This window comes from Pongo pygmaeus, chromosome 5, assembly GCF_028885625.2.
Source record: "Pongo pygmaeus isolate AG05252 chromosome 5, NHGRI_mPonPyg2-v2.0_pri, whole genome shotgun sequence".
Lineage (NCBI taxonomy): Eukaryota > Metazoa > Chordata > Mammalia > Primates > Hominidae > Pongo > Pongo pygmaeus.
The window spans coordinates 20,761,758-20,777,383 of record NC_072378.2 but is presented as its reverse complement, the minus strand read 5'-3'; the positions used below and the strand labels follow the sequence as shown (position 1 = coordinate 20,777,383).

Genomic DNA, 15,626 nt, shown 5'->3' with positions numbered 1-15,626 from the left:
ACAAACTCATAAACTTTCTTAAAACGTTATTAGATTTTTTTTGGCGATTTTTTTTAGCTCATCAGCTATTGTTAGTGTTAGTGTTAGCGTATGTTAGGTGTGGCCTAAGACAATTCTTCTTCTTCCAATGCAGCCCAGGGAAGCCAAAACATAACTTCTGTTATACATAAAAGGCAGAATAATAATCTCCCAAAGACATCCAAGTCCTAATCTTTGAACCTGTGAATATGTTACTTCACATGGCAAACAGAACTTTCTGGATGTGATCAAGATTAGGGAACTGAGATAAGATTAACATGGATTATCCAGGTAGGCCCAATGTAACCACATGAGTGTCAAAAGAACCTGAGAACCTTTTCCACCTGTGGGCAGAATGAAGCAATGACAGAACAAGTGTGGGGAAGAGACAGCGTTGCTGGCTTTCAAGATGGAGGAAAGGCCCACAAACCAAGGAACACGGCAACTTATAGCAGCTGGAAAAGGCAAGGAAATAGCCTCTACCCTAGAGCCTCCAGAAAAACATGCTGTCCTGCTAATACCTTTATATTAGTCCAGTAAAACCCACATCCAACTTCTGACCTCCAAAACTGCAAGATAACACAATATGTGTTGTTTTAAACTACTACGTTTAGCCGACTGTAGAGGCACACGCCTGTAATCCCATCACTTTGGGAGACCAATGTGGGATGATTGCTTAAGTCCAGGAGTTTGAAACCAGCCTTGGCAACATAGTGAGAACCTGTTTCTATTTAATTAAAAAAAAGAAAATAAAGATAAATAAATAAAAATAAACTACTACATTTGTGATACTCTGTTAGAGCAGCAAAGAAAACTAATATACTAATTAAGAAATAAACATGGGCTGGGCGCAGTGGCTCATGCCTGTAATCCCAGTATTTTGGGAGGCTGAGTCAGGAGGATCCCTTGAGCCAAGGAGGTCGAGACAAGGCTGGGCAACATGGCAAAACTCCATCTCTACAAAAAATTTAAAAATGAGCTCAGCATGGTGGCATGTGCTTATAGTTTCAGCTACTTGGGAGGCTGAGGTGGGAGGACTGCTTGAGCCCAGAAGGTCAAGGCTACAGTGAGCTATGAGTGCACCATCACACTCCATCCTCAGGGACAGAGTAAGACCTTGCCTCAAAAGAAAGAGAAGGAAAGAAAAAAGAGGAGAGGGGAAAGGAAGGAAGGGGAGGGGAGAGGAAGGAACACATAAACATATGATAGAGTTAGCAAAAGGAAAAAGGAAAAATTTTTAAACAAATGCTGCTGGAATAACTAGGAACAATATGAAAAAAATTAAAGTTAAATCCATATCTTATAATTTAATACTCACTCAAAAAATATTAAGCTAGACACTGTACTAGGCAGAGAAGGTAAATGTACAGTATATATAAATATGTAAAATAATAATAAAATCCATGGCTCTACAGAGCCTATCAATAAGTGTCCATCACAGTAACACACAAATGGATTGACAGTTGGATAAATCCTTTTCGTATTTTAAAAAAAGGTGAGAGAGACAGAGAAAACATTAGACACTTTATCAGACATGTTCCCTTGGGGAACATAGCTTTCAAATGTTGAAACCACATTACAAATTACCCACCCACCCTCCAAAACTCTATGTTTCTAACTATATCAAAATTTTAAAACACAATAAAAAATGACAAATATGAGCCAGCAACCCCTCTTCTGTGTATATACCAAAAGGAGATGAAATCCCTACCTCATAAAGGTATCTCTACTCCAATATTCATTGCAGCATTATTCACAACATCCCAGATTGAAAATAACCTAAGTGCCTTGTGGTGTATCTATACAATGGAATATTATTCAGCCTTTAAAAAGGAGGAAATCCTGCCACTTGCCACAACATGGAAAGACATGGAGGACATTATGCTAAGTGAAATAAGACAAACACAGAAAGAAAAATAATGCATGATCTTAGATATGTGTGGGATAAAAAAAGGAAAAGCTCAAATACACAGAAATAATTGAAAAACAGTGGTTACCAGAGGCAAGGGAGGGAGAGCTGGAAATGGGTTAGGGATTGTGCTAAATAAGCAGATTTTGGCTGCTCTTGACATAAAAATAGTAAATCTGAGATGACTGATATATAAATCTGCTTCATTATATATGTATCCCAAACATCATGTTACAAACTACAAATATGTACAACAAAATTTATTTTTAAAAATATATATTAATGAGATACAATGGTTGAATATGAGAGGGCATTTTTTTTTTTTAATGATCGCCTATAATCTTAGCATTTTGGGAGGCCAAGGCAGGAGGATCTGAGCCCAAGAGTTTGAGATCAGCCTGGGCAACAAAGTGAATCTCATATCTCTTTAAAATAAATTTTAAAAATTAAGAAAGAAAAAAAAGACTGACAAATATTTTCTCCATGTTAAAACAGGTTGATTTCTTACTATTTAGTTGGAGTCATTATATCTCCTGGACATAGGTCCTATAGGAGATTTGAATACCTTACCGAAGATATATAGATGGCAAAGAAGCACATGAAAATATGCTCAACATCATTAGTCAACAGAGAAAAGCAAATTAAAACTACAATGAGACATCACTAACACACCTAGTAGAATTGTCAAATTTTTTTAAAAATTGACAATACTAAGTACTGATTAAGATGTGAAGCAGCTGGGACTGGTGATAGAAATGCAAAATGGAATAGCCACTTTGGAAAACAATGGCAGCTTCTTAAAAGGCAAAAGAGATGCTTACCATATGACCTGGCAATCCCAGGTATTTATTTACCCCAGAAAAATAAAAACATGTATCTACACAAAGACCTGTGGATGAATGTTTATGGAAGCTTTATTCGTAATAGCCTTTAGCTGAAAACAACACACATATCCATCAACTGGTGAAGAGATGAACTGTGGTCCACCCGCACAGTGAAATAATTCTAGGCACTAAAAAGTAACAACTGCTGATAAATGAAACAACATGGATGATAAATGAAACAACATGGATGAAGGCACTGTGCTAAGGAAAAGAAAAAAAACACAAATAATATATTCATTTATATTACATTCTCAAAAAGACAAAACTATAGGAACAGAGATCTCATCAATGGTTGCCAAGGACTGGTGGCATGGGAAGAGTAGACATGGTTGAATACGAGAGGGCATAAGATAACTTTTTAGCACAATGGAAACTATGTGGTGACTGTCCAAATTCATCAAAAGTGAATTTAACTGTTAACTACACCTCAATAAATGTGATTCAAATAAGAAAAAACTGATATCATGAACATACAAGAAAAAAACAGACAGATAATGAACAAAGGGCATGAAGAGACAACCAGTACATTATACTGCTTCTTGCCTTCACCTGTTCATGCTATCCTCCCCCGCTGCCCCAACACAGTGTTTCACCCTGTCCTGTGGTTCACTGAGTGCAACCCCCTTCCTTCTCTCCACCCTCACTATTGTACTCATCACTCATCTGCACAACTCCGCACTACACTTCTTAACATTCCCCACTCCACTCACTCCTTGATGATCCTATTCCCCTCCAGGCATCTTACACACAGGTGCCTACTCTTATATTGTTGTTTCTGATTGAAAGTCCTTTTTCCTTTCTCCACTCATTAAACCACTACTTAATATCAGAGGCCTATGTAAAGCATGGCTGCATCCTCTGTGTGCCCACAGCCCTTCTCCCTATGCAGATTAATCACAAGGATTTGCACCTCTCTTCAGATTTCATGGTCTTTAGGGAGAATATATGTTGTATTCAGCTCAGTATCTCCAGCAAATGGTTTAGTTCCAGGCACATAGTTGTGCTCAATGTTCATTCTACTACTAAGTACATTAGTTAATTTTTTAAAAAACAGCAAATACACAGCACTATGTGCCAGGCTCCGTGCTAAGCACAATTACATGTATTAATTGTGTTTTGTTGTTTTTTTTTTTTTTTTAAGGAGAGACAGGGTTTCACCATGTTCGTCAGGCTGGTCTCAAACTCCTGACCTCAAGTGATCCACCCGCCTCAGCCTCACAAAGTGCTGGGATTACAGGCGTGAGCCACTGCACCCGGCCATATTAATTGATTTAACCCTTAAAAAACTCAGTCAGGTTCTATTATTATCACCACTTAACAGTGGAAGAAACTGAGGTACAAAGAGGTTAAGTAACTTGTACAAGGTCATGCAGCTAAGAAACAGTGTTGCAGGGATATGAACCCATGCAATCTAGTTCCTGAATCCATACTCTTAATCACTATGATATACTACATTTTAATCATTCAATAGGTGAAACATGTATGAATACAGGTGAGATTAGAAGATGCCAAAAAAAGTGAAACCAACAGGTCAAGGAAGGGAAAAACATAAATGGATGTTTAAATTTACATGTCATTCTCTCACAATACTACCTTTTAGACAACGGAAGGTAAAAAAATAGAACATGGCAAGAAGAAATGTTCGAAGTAGGGGCAAACAGGAGAAGGAGAGAGTTCCTCAAGCCTTGCCCTCAATACTGACCCCACTGTTACTGCGACACTGCTCCACTTTGTGAATCTGTTTACCTTTTGCAACATGGTGTACGATGGAAATATTTGCAAATTTAGCCGTTCAAATGCAGCTTTAACTGTACACATAATTTTCAAAATTAAAGTGCTCGCATTTGAAATAGTCAAAAGTCAATCCTGTTTCACTTTTCGAGATTAGAGCAGCCTGCCTGAAAAGACGTTTAACCACTGCAAATCAACCTGGTAATAGTCCCTGAGATAAGTGGACACCTGTGTTAAACCACATTTCTGTTCGGCTCGCCAAAGAAAATGTTCACCTGCCTGCAGGGCTCACAGCTGGCACATGAGGAAGTCTTGTCATTTACAAATTTTCAATATCAAATTGTATATTCCATTGTGAATTGCATGTTTTAACATTTTACAACCTATTAATTTGCAGTTTATTTAGAATTTCTAGAACTATAATTAGTTACAATGATCAGTCCAGTGAATTAACACCAAGAATAACTTCAAATGCGGTCCATGTTATTAACACAGAAAAACTACACAAAGCACACAATTTCATAAACACACTTTCTAGTAATAGAATGAGAGCCTAACTTCCTAATAAATGTTATTCCTGTTAACAATGGATACTGTAATAACTGATAAATAACACTACCTTAGGAAGAAGAACTCAGTAAATAAATATTGTTTCACTCATCTCTCCCTAACACAACTCACAACCAGCAGACACCAAGGGCATTTCCATCTGAGCCTTAAAGAGAAATTCCCAGCTAATTGATCTCACTGTGGTCTAGGGACCCATCTGACTAGATTCTCCAGGAAGCTGGAGAAGTTCTGGACTCAAACCAGAATTCTCTCCCTAAGAACCAGAACATAAGCTCAGTGAGGACAGGGATCTGGGACAATTTTATATACTGCTGCATTCCCAGTGCCTGCATAGTACTGTGCAAGGAACAGTACACCAAGCACACAGTAGGCACTCAGTAAGTACTTGCTGAACCAAATAAATAATGATATGGCAGGTCTAGGATTTGAAGCTAGGCTTTCTGATGCCTGAAGTCTACTACTCTTTTTTTACTGCAAATGTTAAGAGAACATCCTATGTTCTGGTTAACTAATCTAAAAGAAACTTTCTGCCAACAAATTAGCCTAAAAGAAAAACAGAAACATTCAAACAGATATATTCACAAGATATGAAACTATCTACAGCTAACATAAATGACATAAACAAATAAGAGTAATAAAAATGGCACTGCATGAAAACTCTAAGGTAGATGATTAACTATATTTGTTAAAAGAGAAAGGGAATTTTTAACTGTAAGGTAAAATGTTTCAAGATCCTGAAAACAGACAAAAAGATATTGATTCTATACTGGTCACTCAGAAATGTACATCATCTAGATATAAAACTTAAACTTCACTTCATGCTAAGATAGTTTCTTATCTTGTGAAAAAGGCTTTGGCTAAAACTTTTTATTCAAGACATATATGTTTTCAAATCTGTTCTCTCTCCGCTTCTATTGTGAAGAAATTAGACAGGTTTGTGCACAGATTTTTGCTCCAAGATGGGAGAAGTGCAGAGGTTACAGCCACCAAAGCCAGTGCATCTGGACCCAGAGGATGGCAGGCTTTATTTCTGGTTTCGATGTTGTTATTTTCTTTCCACGCACCATCACACAAATAATATTAATCACAACTAGGTGATTTCAGGAGAGAGTGGGACAGATGATAATAAAAGGCCCAGAGGTCAAAAAACTGCTTACCACGTGTTCTCACCACACTGCCTTGTTTTGATTACTAAACTAAATGCCCCATTCCTACAGGCTTATATTGATGGAAACTAGCATGTTATGATGGTAGTAATTTCTCTCTTTATCTATTAATATCTTCTTAAATGCCTATGCTATGAGCATTTTCAATATGCTATGAGCACTTTCAAACATGGGTAAGTACAATAAAAGTCCTTTAACTCAGATGTACAATAAGCAGCTTGCTCACCCAATGATCCCACCTCATGGAAGTTTTTTATTTTAACTGCCTGGTCAATAGAATTGACACATTCTTCCTGTACTGTAAGGTGACACAGATAAAGGCTAGCAGAAGGTAAAAGCAAAGAATGCAGTTACAGTTGTTCTTCCTTCCAACTCTATTAACATCCTCCCATCATAGAAATTTTGTGAAGGAATAGCATTCTTTACTCAATCACGCAATATAATTCTAAACTTCCTGCTAAAAATAGTTTCCCGCCACTGAATTTAAAGAGCTATTCTTTTTGGACTTCAGAATTGTTTTCTCTTTGTATAAAATATAATTCATTTCTTTATTTCACTGTAACTCACTATATTTGAGAAGGTTTCTAGTTTTATAGCAATTCTACAGAACAATTCTATTCAAAAGTAGGTCTCTCTAAGGATAAAATTTAGATAATTTTGTTTCCTAATTTGTAATTTGTTTTCAAAATTTTCAGTTATGTGGACATAATTTTCATATATAAAAAGTCAGTGATGATAAATAAAATGTAATATACCTGCCACAGAAAAAAATGCTCTACAAAATGATATTAGCAAATAATAATCTTATACTTTAATAATATTTAATGCTGGTAAATATATAATTAAATTACACCTCTGAAATGTTAATGATAGTGTGACCCCACTTTCAGAAACTTTTCAAAATATACCAATTTTAAATTTAAAAAATTTAAAAGACCAGTGAGAGCATTAATGTATTATGTATATTTCCTAAAAACTAGAAAATTCTTAAATACAATAATTAAGAAATAGGTAAATTACGTTATATCCTTCAATAGAACACTAATGCCACACTTAAAATAGTTAAAAAACTCATGAAATAACATCGAGAAATAAGAATACAAAATAGTTTTGAGATTACAATTAAGTAAAAGATGCAAAGGTTAAGTCTGAAGAAGATAAGCAAAATTATAAATGCATTATGGTGATAGAAATATAGATTTTATTTCTACTCACTTTTCAAAATGTGTTCTTATTTCTCCAATTGTAAATGAACAAAATAAGATAAACCTAAAGACTACTAGTGGTAACAAAATGGGACTATATGACAAAACAAAACAGCAAAAGAAACTCTCAACAGAGTAAACAGACAACCTACAGAATGGCACAAAATGTTTGCAAACCATACATCTGACAAAGGTCTAATATCCAGCATCTATAAGGAACATAAACAAATTTACAAGAGAAAAAACAAACAGCCCTATTAAAAAGTGGGCAAAGGACATGAACAGACACTTTTCAAAAGAAGACATACATGCGGCTAACAAGCATATGAAAAAAAGCTCAGTGTCACTGATTGTTAGAGAAATGAAAATCAAAACCTCAATGAGATACTACCTCATGCCAGTCAGAATGGCTATTATCAAAATGTCAAAAAATAACAGATGCTGGCAAGACTGTGGAGAAAAGGGAACACTTACACGCTGTTGGTGGGAGGGTAAATTAGTTCAACCATTATGGAAAGCAGTGTGGCAACTCCTCAGAGAGCTAAAAGCAAAACTACCATTTGACCCAGCAATCTAATTACTGGGTATATACCCAGAGTAATATAAATCATTCTACCATAAAAACACATGCATGTGAATATTCACTGCAGCACTATTCACAATAGCAAAGACATGGAATCAACCTACAATGACATATTGGATAAAGAAAATGTGGTACATAAACACTATGGAATACTATGCAGCCATAAAAAAAAACAAGAGCATGTCTTTTGTAGGACTATGGATGGAGCTGGAGGCCATTATCCTTAGCAAACTAACGCAGGAGCAGAAAACCAAATACCATATATTTTCACTTTTAAGTGGGAGCTACATGATAAGAATACATGGACACACTGGGGTAACACCACACAGGGGCCTACTGGAGGGTAGTGAGTGGGAAGAGGTAGAGGATGAGGAAAAATAACTAATGAGTAAAAGGCTTAGTACCTAGGTGATAAAAATAACCTGTACAACAGATGCGTGTTTAACCTGTATAACAAACCTGTGCATGTACCCCTGAACTTAAAATAGAAGTTTAAAGAAAATGAATGTTAACCACAGAACAACAAAGGTCCAGGATTAAATAGAAAAAAAAATGTTTATCTGCCAGTGTCACAGCTTTATGTCAGCCCTGAAAACTGGACCGACACAAAGCTGTGACATTGGCAAATGAACTCACATTAATGGCACTGAGTGTCCTCCCTTACACTGTATCTGGAGAATCTCCTGTACATCCTAACATATGCTTTTCCCTGCACACAATGGAGTTTTAAAAAATGTTGCCATAATGTATGCAGAGAAGAGCCTTTTGCCATACTAGAGAAATTCTGCTATTCTCTAACTTAATTCCTTGAGATGAAATCTAAGATCAACTCCAAGTTTTTACCACATTCCATCTCTAAAAAAGACTTCCAACTAGTTTCCTATTTCCCTACCACAGCAGGATTATGTTTATAGAGAAAGTTGGTCTGACATGAAAAGATAACTCGGGAGTCCCATATTCATTTCATTCCTTAAACCAAGAGAAATCAAAATGCAAACAGACAAATGGTGAAAACAAACTAAAGTTACCAAACATTCAGGTTCTGTTTGTAGAAAGTGAGAATGTTTGTTCAAAGATTATTAAATTTGCTAGTGGGGTAAGGACTTCACAGCAGAAAACAAGTTCATTACACTGAGAACATGATACAAGAACCTGTCAGTAGTATATCAAATAAGGAAAAATCTATCATAAAGTTCAAAGCAGATGCCAATTAATCATGTAAACTTCTTCTATGAGCTTATGATGTTTTTACACATTTTTTTAAATTAATGTAGCCTTTTTAAACAAACAACATTGCTGAGCTTATCACCTACAGCTTCAGCAGAATATTGGGAAGGAAGAAGCACCATCATTTGATCAACCAATATTGACTGAATATCAGCTACTTCAGGGCATTTTGTAAAGAGTAATTGACTACAAAGAACAAGAGAGAGAGAATAGACAGTAGTCTCCTTACTTCACAGAGCTGACTGCCCACCCCCCCACCAAAAAAAAAGTATGCTAACAGAAATACAATGGGAAGATTTTTTTCAGGCAATCAACAAACACTTATTGAGTGCCTACTATGTGCCAGGTATCACGGGAAAGGCTAGAGAAACATGGTGAGAGTTTTAAAAAAAGATTGAAAAACTATTCTCATGAGGCTAACAATTTAAATAGACAGATGGGCTTTATTCAAAGAATTATATGACAGGTAACTGCACAGTAAGCAAAGAGAAACTAGAGAAAATTATGGAGGACTACACAGAGTAGGCAGAAAAGGCTTTACAGAATGTTGTATTGTTGGAGCTGAGACTTGTGGTGGTAGGTATAAGGGAGGAGGGGCATTTGAAAAAAGGCACTGACGTACTAGGGGGTGAAAAGCAAGTAGCTGAGTGAGGTGGAAAAACTGTAATGACTTGGAAAGTGATGGTAATAGACAGCCAAAGACCGGGTTATTAAAGGATGTAAATTCCACACTATGGCTTTTTATTGTGTTGCTCTTTCTTTGAGAGAAACTAACACACGTTTTTGTGCTAAGGTGAAAAAGTTACACAGAAATGACAATTTCAGGGACAATAAGGAAAATATGTTTAGGACAGCCATAAGTGTAACATAGCTTATAAATAACCTACAAATAGAAAATAAAATGTGGGGCTATTACAGGTGTTAACAATAGAAGATTTTCTCTTTTTGCATCAGGTACAGGCTTACCCCAATGATACTCAGTCCCTTAAGGTAGTCCTGGCGAGGCTGGGCTTGAGGAACGCAACCAGCCACTACAATTTTCTTGTTCTCCTCTTGAGCTTTTCTAAAAGATTGAAGAGAAAACAATGTGAATTCCTTTGCTCATGGGTATACTCTTGGTAACTGTTGTTAGTGCATATTAGTTCTCCAAATAATAATAGGCCTATCTCACATGAAACAGGATTTTCTTACCACTGGTTAAAGAACACATAATAAAACTTCTGTACAATATGTCTATTTATCGTAGCATTAAAGAACACAACAGCAGTCCAATCTGATAATGCCATTCATTACCGTCTCATTATAAAACAAAAAAAAATCATTATTTTTTACTTTATTCCCAAGGATATGAATCATTCTTGAAAACTACATTTTCCAGATAGGCAAGCTAACTCTCTAAGTAGGTTACTTATTTTAAATGTTAAAGAAAATATGCCTAAAACTTAATAGACTATTTCCTAGTCTTTTGACCAATATAAAAGTAAAATAACACTTTGAAAAAATTGAAACGGAGAAGAGTAAATAAAAGGTATAATACCCCACATGCTAGTAATTCCCCTGTCTCCTCAGTCCTGCTCCCTAGAGACATGCTACAGTTGACTGCATATGCTTACTTCCAGGCACAAGACTATCCCTCACATATGCAAGCATATATGGGAAAACAAGCTGGTGCTTTGTACATACAAACATATTTGAATATTTGAGAAAATATTTCTGGATTACAGAAACCTACATGTGAAATCCCCACTCTGTCGTGTAATTATTTCCTTAGTATAAATTCTAAGTAACTGGGTGCAGTGGTTCACCCCTGTAATCCCAACACTTTGGGAGGCCAAGGCGGGAGGATCACTTGAGCCCAGGAGTTTGAAACCAGCCTGGGCAACATCGCGAGACCTTGTCTCTACTAAAAATAAACAAATTAGCCAGGCATGGTGGGGCATGTCTGTAGTCCCAGCTACTCTGGAGGCTGAGCCAGGAGGAGCACTGAAGCCCCAGGAGTTCAAGGTTGTGGTGAGCACCACTGATGATGATGGCGCCACTGTACTCTAGCCTGGGCAACAGAGCAAGACCGTGTATCAAAAAAAAAAAAAAAAAACAACTAAGAAGTAGAAATACTGGTTCAAAAGTATACATATATGGCTATTTTTTAAGCATTTCTTTACTCAAGAGGGTGCTAGCAATATGTTTTGATGTGACGTTATTCATTCGGGTATGCATATATATAGCAAACATTTATTTTGTGCTAGAAGACAGTAGTGAATAAAGCAGAACTTATATCCTCTCCTAGAAACTACTCAAATCCTTTGCCCATCTTAAAATTAAATTTTCAAGTCTTTAATTCTTTTGCATGTGTATGGGTTTTGGAGTGTGTTTTGATGCTTTGTTCACTTTTATTGCTGAGTCTTTGGGCACTGCGTATTATGTACCAAATTGGGTCCCTCCTCCCACCACTACAAGCAACCTCTAGGTTTCTGAAACCAGCTGAGAAAGGTAAGGGTATTAGCAGCTCAGTTTCTGTAGGTGTGACATTAAACTATACTACTATAAAGTGAAAGGTCTCTAAACGTGGCACACTTCTTTGTCTTTGTCAACTTTTTCAAGAGTACAAATTCAGAACTAGATGCCAACAAAAAATTGGGCTCTTTGTGATAAACAGCCACATCAAAATTTTCTGGGAAGTACAGAGAGAATGATTAAATAAATGAATAGACAGAGTACAAAATACTATTTTAACAGCACCTGCATTTCATTTCAATAGCTTCTTAGAACACTTTGGTATAATTTTTCTTCTTGGAATCTTGAAAAAGCTTGTTAACGAAATAAAAACAAATCTGACTTTGGTAGATTGCGTAACACATCCAAGAGAATTATTGCCTGGCTCTGCCGCCTGGTTTTAATTTTTATCAGTACCAAGCACATCATTGCATATAAATACTTTTCTTGTATTAAATGTGAAATACCTTATCAAACAAAAAAATCTTTCCATTTTCATTAGCCATGTATACAAAGACGTTAACATCAAGTTTCTTCAAGAACTTTCATTATAACACCTAGAATCGCTGCCAAACATCCAAGAGAGACGTTGAGATGACTAATAATTAAATCCAAATTTAAAAAGCCTGCTTCCTAAAATGCTATTCAATTACTCATTAAGCATATCTAAGACATTATTACGCTGAGTGTTTAAGAGAACACGGTAATGAAGAAGACAAGTGCCTTGCACCCAACAAGCTTACGGTTTATAATATTTAAAATATAAAAGAACATAAAAAACACAGCATTGAGTAAGGTGTCCTTGGTGACAGAGAGATGGACAGCTAACATACCACGAAGGCAAAAAGAATATGCAGAAAGGAAAACACAGGAAAAAGCTTCATGAAGAAATCTAGGAGGATTTTATTGGCAAGACAGGAATAGGAAAAATGGAGGTGGAGGCAGAGAAAGCTCAGGGCAGTTGTTAGAGCATGAACAAAGACAAGGAGGGGGAAAGTATTTCATTATATTAATAGAAATAATTTCTGTATATGGGAGAATGAGAGGCCTTATTCTTTCTGTAGAAAGGATCTTAAGAGGCTCAAGAGTTTCTAATTTTGTGGGCGATATGGAAATCTCTTAAGTTTTGGTGGCAGAGTGGAACTTTGAGAACATAACACTGGTGACATAGTGTAAAATGTCAATACATTTGACATTGACATTCCCCTTCTGTTTGCCCTAAATAGAAGGGGAAAAGAAGCCAGGAGGTGAGGAAATTAATTTAATACCCTAGGCAAAAGGATCAGAGAACCAGAACGCATGTGGAAGAATTGTTTTTTTTGGGGGGGGGGGGGTGGAGTCTCGCTCTGTGGCCCAGGCTGGAGTGCAGTGGCGCTATCTTGGCTCACTGCAAGCTCCACCTCCCGGGTTCACGCCATTCTCCTGCCTCAGCCTCCTGAGTAGCTGGGACTACAAGTGCCTGCCACCAGGCCCGGCTAATTTTTTTTGTATTTTTAGTAGAGACGGGGTTTCACCGTGTTAGCCAGGATGGTCTCGATCTCCTGACCTCGTAATCCGCCCACCTCGACCTCCCAAAGTGCTGGGATTACAGGCGTGAGCCACCACGCCCGGCCGGAAGATTTTTAAAAAGATGATGATGATTACAGAAATGGAGATTATTTCTCTTGCTAAAATATACTTGAAAAATACCAAAGGAGGAATCAAAGGTAACGCCAAAGTTTTAGTCTAAAGTAGGGGTCAGCAAACTTTTCTATAAAGGGCCCAAAAGTAAATACTTTTAGCTTTGCTGGTCATAAGGTCTCTGTTGCAACTTCTTAAATTCTGCCACCTTAGTGCAAAAGCAGCCATAGACAATACTTACATGAATGGCCGTCTAATATTAATAAAACTTTATTTACAAAAACAGGCAGCAGGCCATAGTTTGCTAATAGTTTGCTAATCCACAGCTTAAGAAAACAGAGAGAGAAAAAAAAAAAAAACAAAGAAATAGTTGTTCCACTGGTTATCAGAGCTGAGTATTGGGACAGAAGGTAATAAATTAACATAGGACACACTGAATCTGAGATTCTGGCAATGCCCATCAAATCTCTGAAATGCAAGTTGTCTGGCTGAGAATAAATGAGGGTAGATTTCAAAATGATAGTTGATGACAGTGGATGCAGCAGTGTCAAAGTGTGAGATAATCCAACTGAATATAAAACATTACAGTTTTATAGAGGTGTACAAACATTTCTATAGGATCAAAAATAATAGGTAAAAACAAAGAACCAATGATACTATGACAATAAAAACTGTGGTTAGCACTTAACATAGCACTTAATCAGGGTAATAACCACTACGTAATTAGTTATGCAGAATACTTGAAAACAGTACAGCCAATATATAACAACTCAGGGACAATGTTCTCGTGACATGAAATAGGCGAAAGCTTATTTTAAGGGAATAAGAACACCAAAAAATTAAAAGAAAAATTGATGTGCATGATTAAGTAATTCACACACTATACCATTGATATGGTTTGGTTGTGTCCCCACCCAAATCTCATCTTGAATTGTAGTTCCCGTAATACCCACATATCATGGAAGGAGCCCAGTGGGAGGCAATTGAATCATAGGGGTCGTTTCCCTCATGCTATTCTCATGATAGTAAGTTCTCATGAGATCTGATGGTTTATAAGGGGCTTTCCCATTTGCTCAGCTCTCATTCTGCCTCTTGCTCCCCTGTAAAGAGGTGTCTTCTGCCATGATTGTAAGTTTCCTGAGGCTTTCTCAGCCATGCAGAACTGAGTCAATTAAACCTCTTTTTTTAATAAATTACCCAGTCTCAGGTATGTCTTTATTTGTAGCGTGAGAATGAACTAATACACCCATGTAACAAACCTGCACATGTACCCACTGAATCTAAAATAAAAGTTGAAATTAGTTTTTAAAAAAAGAGAAGGTTGGGCGCAGTGGCGCACACCTGAAATCCCAGCACTTTGGGAGGCCAAGGCGGGTGGGTTGCCTAAGGTCAGGAGTTCGAGACCAGTCTGGCCAACATGGTGAAACCCAACTCTACTAAAAATACAAAAAAATTAGCCGGGCATGGTGGCATGCACCTGTAATCCCAGCCACTCGAGAGGCTGAGGCAGGGAATTGCTTGAACCAGGGAGATGGAAGTTGCAGTGAACCAAGATCGCACCACTGCACTCCAGCTCAGGCGACAGAGTGAGACTCCATCTCAAAAAAAAAAAAAAAAAAAAAGAGAAGAGGTGCAGCAACTTGCCCCTTTAATCCCAGCTCTTTGGGAGGCCTAGGCAGGTGTATAGCTTGAGCCCAGGAAGGCGTCTGAGACCAGCCTTGGCAATGACGTGGAATTACATTGGCTTTGGAGAAAAAATTATTTCGTTATTTTTTTTTAATTTGGCTTTAAAATTCTAAGGCAGACCAGAACTATAATCTAAGCCAAAATCATAGCCGTCATGGAATATCAATGCCATACTTTACAAGTCACCAAATAAAGTAGCTAAGTTTTAATGCAAATTCACACAGTATTTTTTTTCTCAACAGTCCCTTCTTACAGCTTGTTCTTTTTGTCTGGTTAGCTTTGTTCAGGTTAATAAAAGCTACAGACATATTTTTAAAAGCTTTTATCCTGCAAAATATGAATGGTGATAAGAATAATACCTTAAGAAAATTTAAAATAGTATTAATTTCCATGTCTTCATTTCAGATAGCCTTGAAATGCTAATATAAAAACTGAATATAAATTTAATATAATGGGTCATTTTTCCTTGAAACATATTTCTAAATAAAGAGATGTACTCTTTTCTAGAGCATTAACTTGAATAATATAGAAAAC

General features: G+C 36.8%; 1 protein-coding gene across 4 annotated transcripts in view; it reads right to left on the bottom strand.

The window, feature by feature from the left end:
• The window catches only part of CDKAL1 (CDK5 regulatory subunit associated protein 1 like 1), a 701,044-nt gene that overhangs the window by 487,240 nt on the left and 198,178 nt on the right, over positions 1-15,626 (bottom strand). For all 4 annotated transcript variants that reach the window (XM_054490535.2, XM_063665866.1, XM_063665867.1 and 1 more), the window contains exon 6: positions 10,260-10,356. In XM_054490535.2, the coding sequence (XP_054346510.1) occupies positions 10,260-10,356 (97 nt within the window). The remainder of the gene's footprint in view (positions 1-10,259; positions 10,357-15,626) is intronic.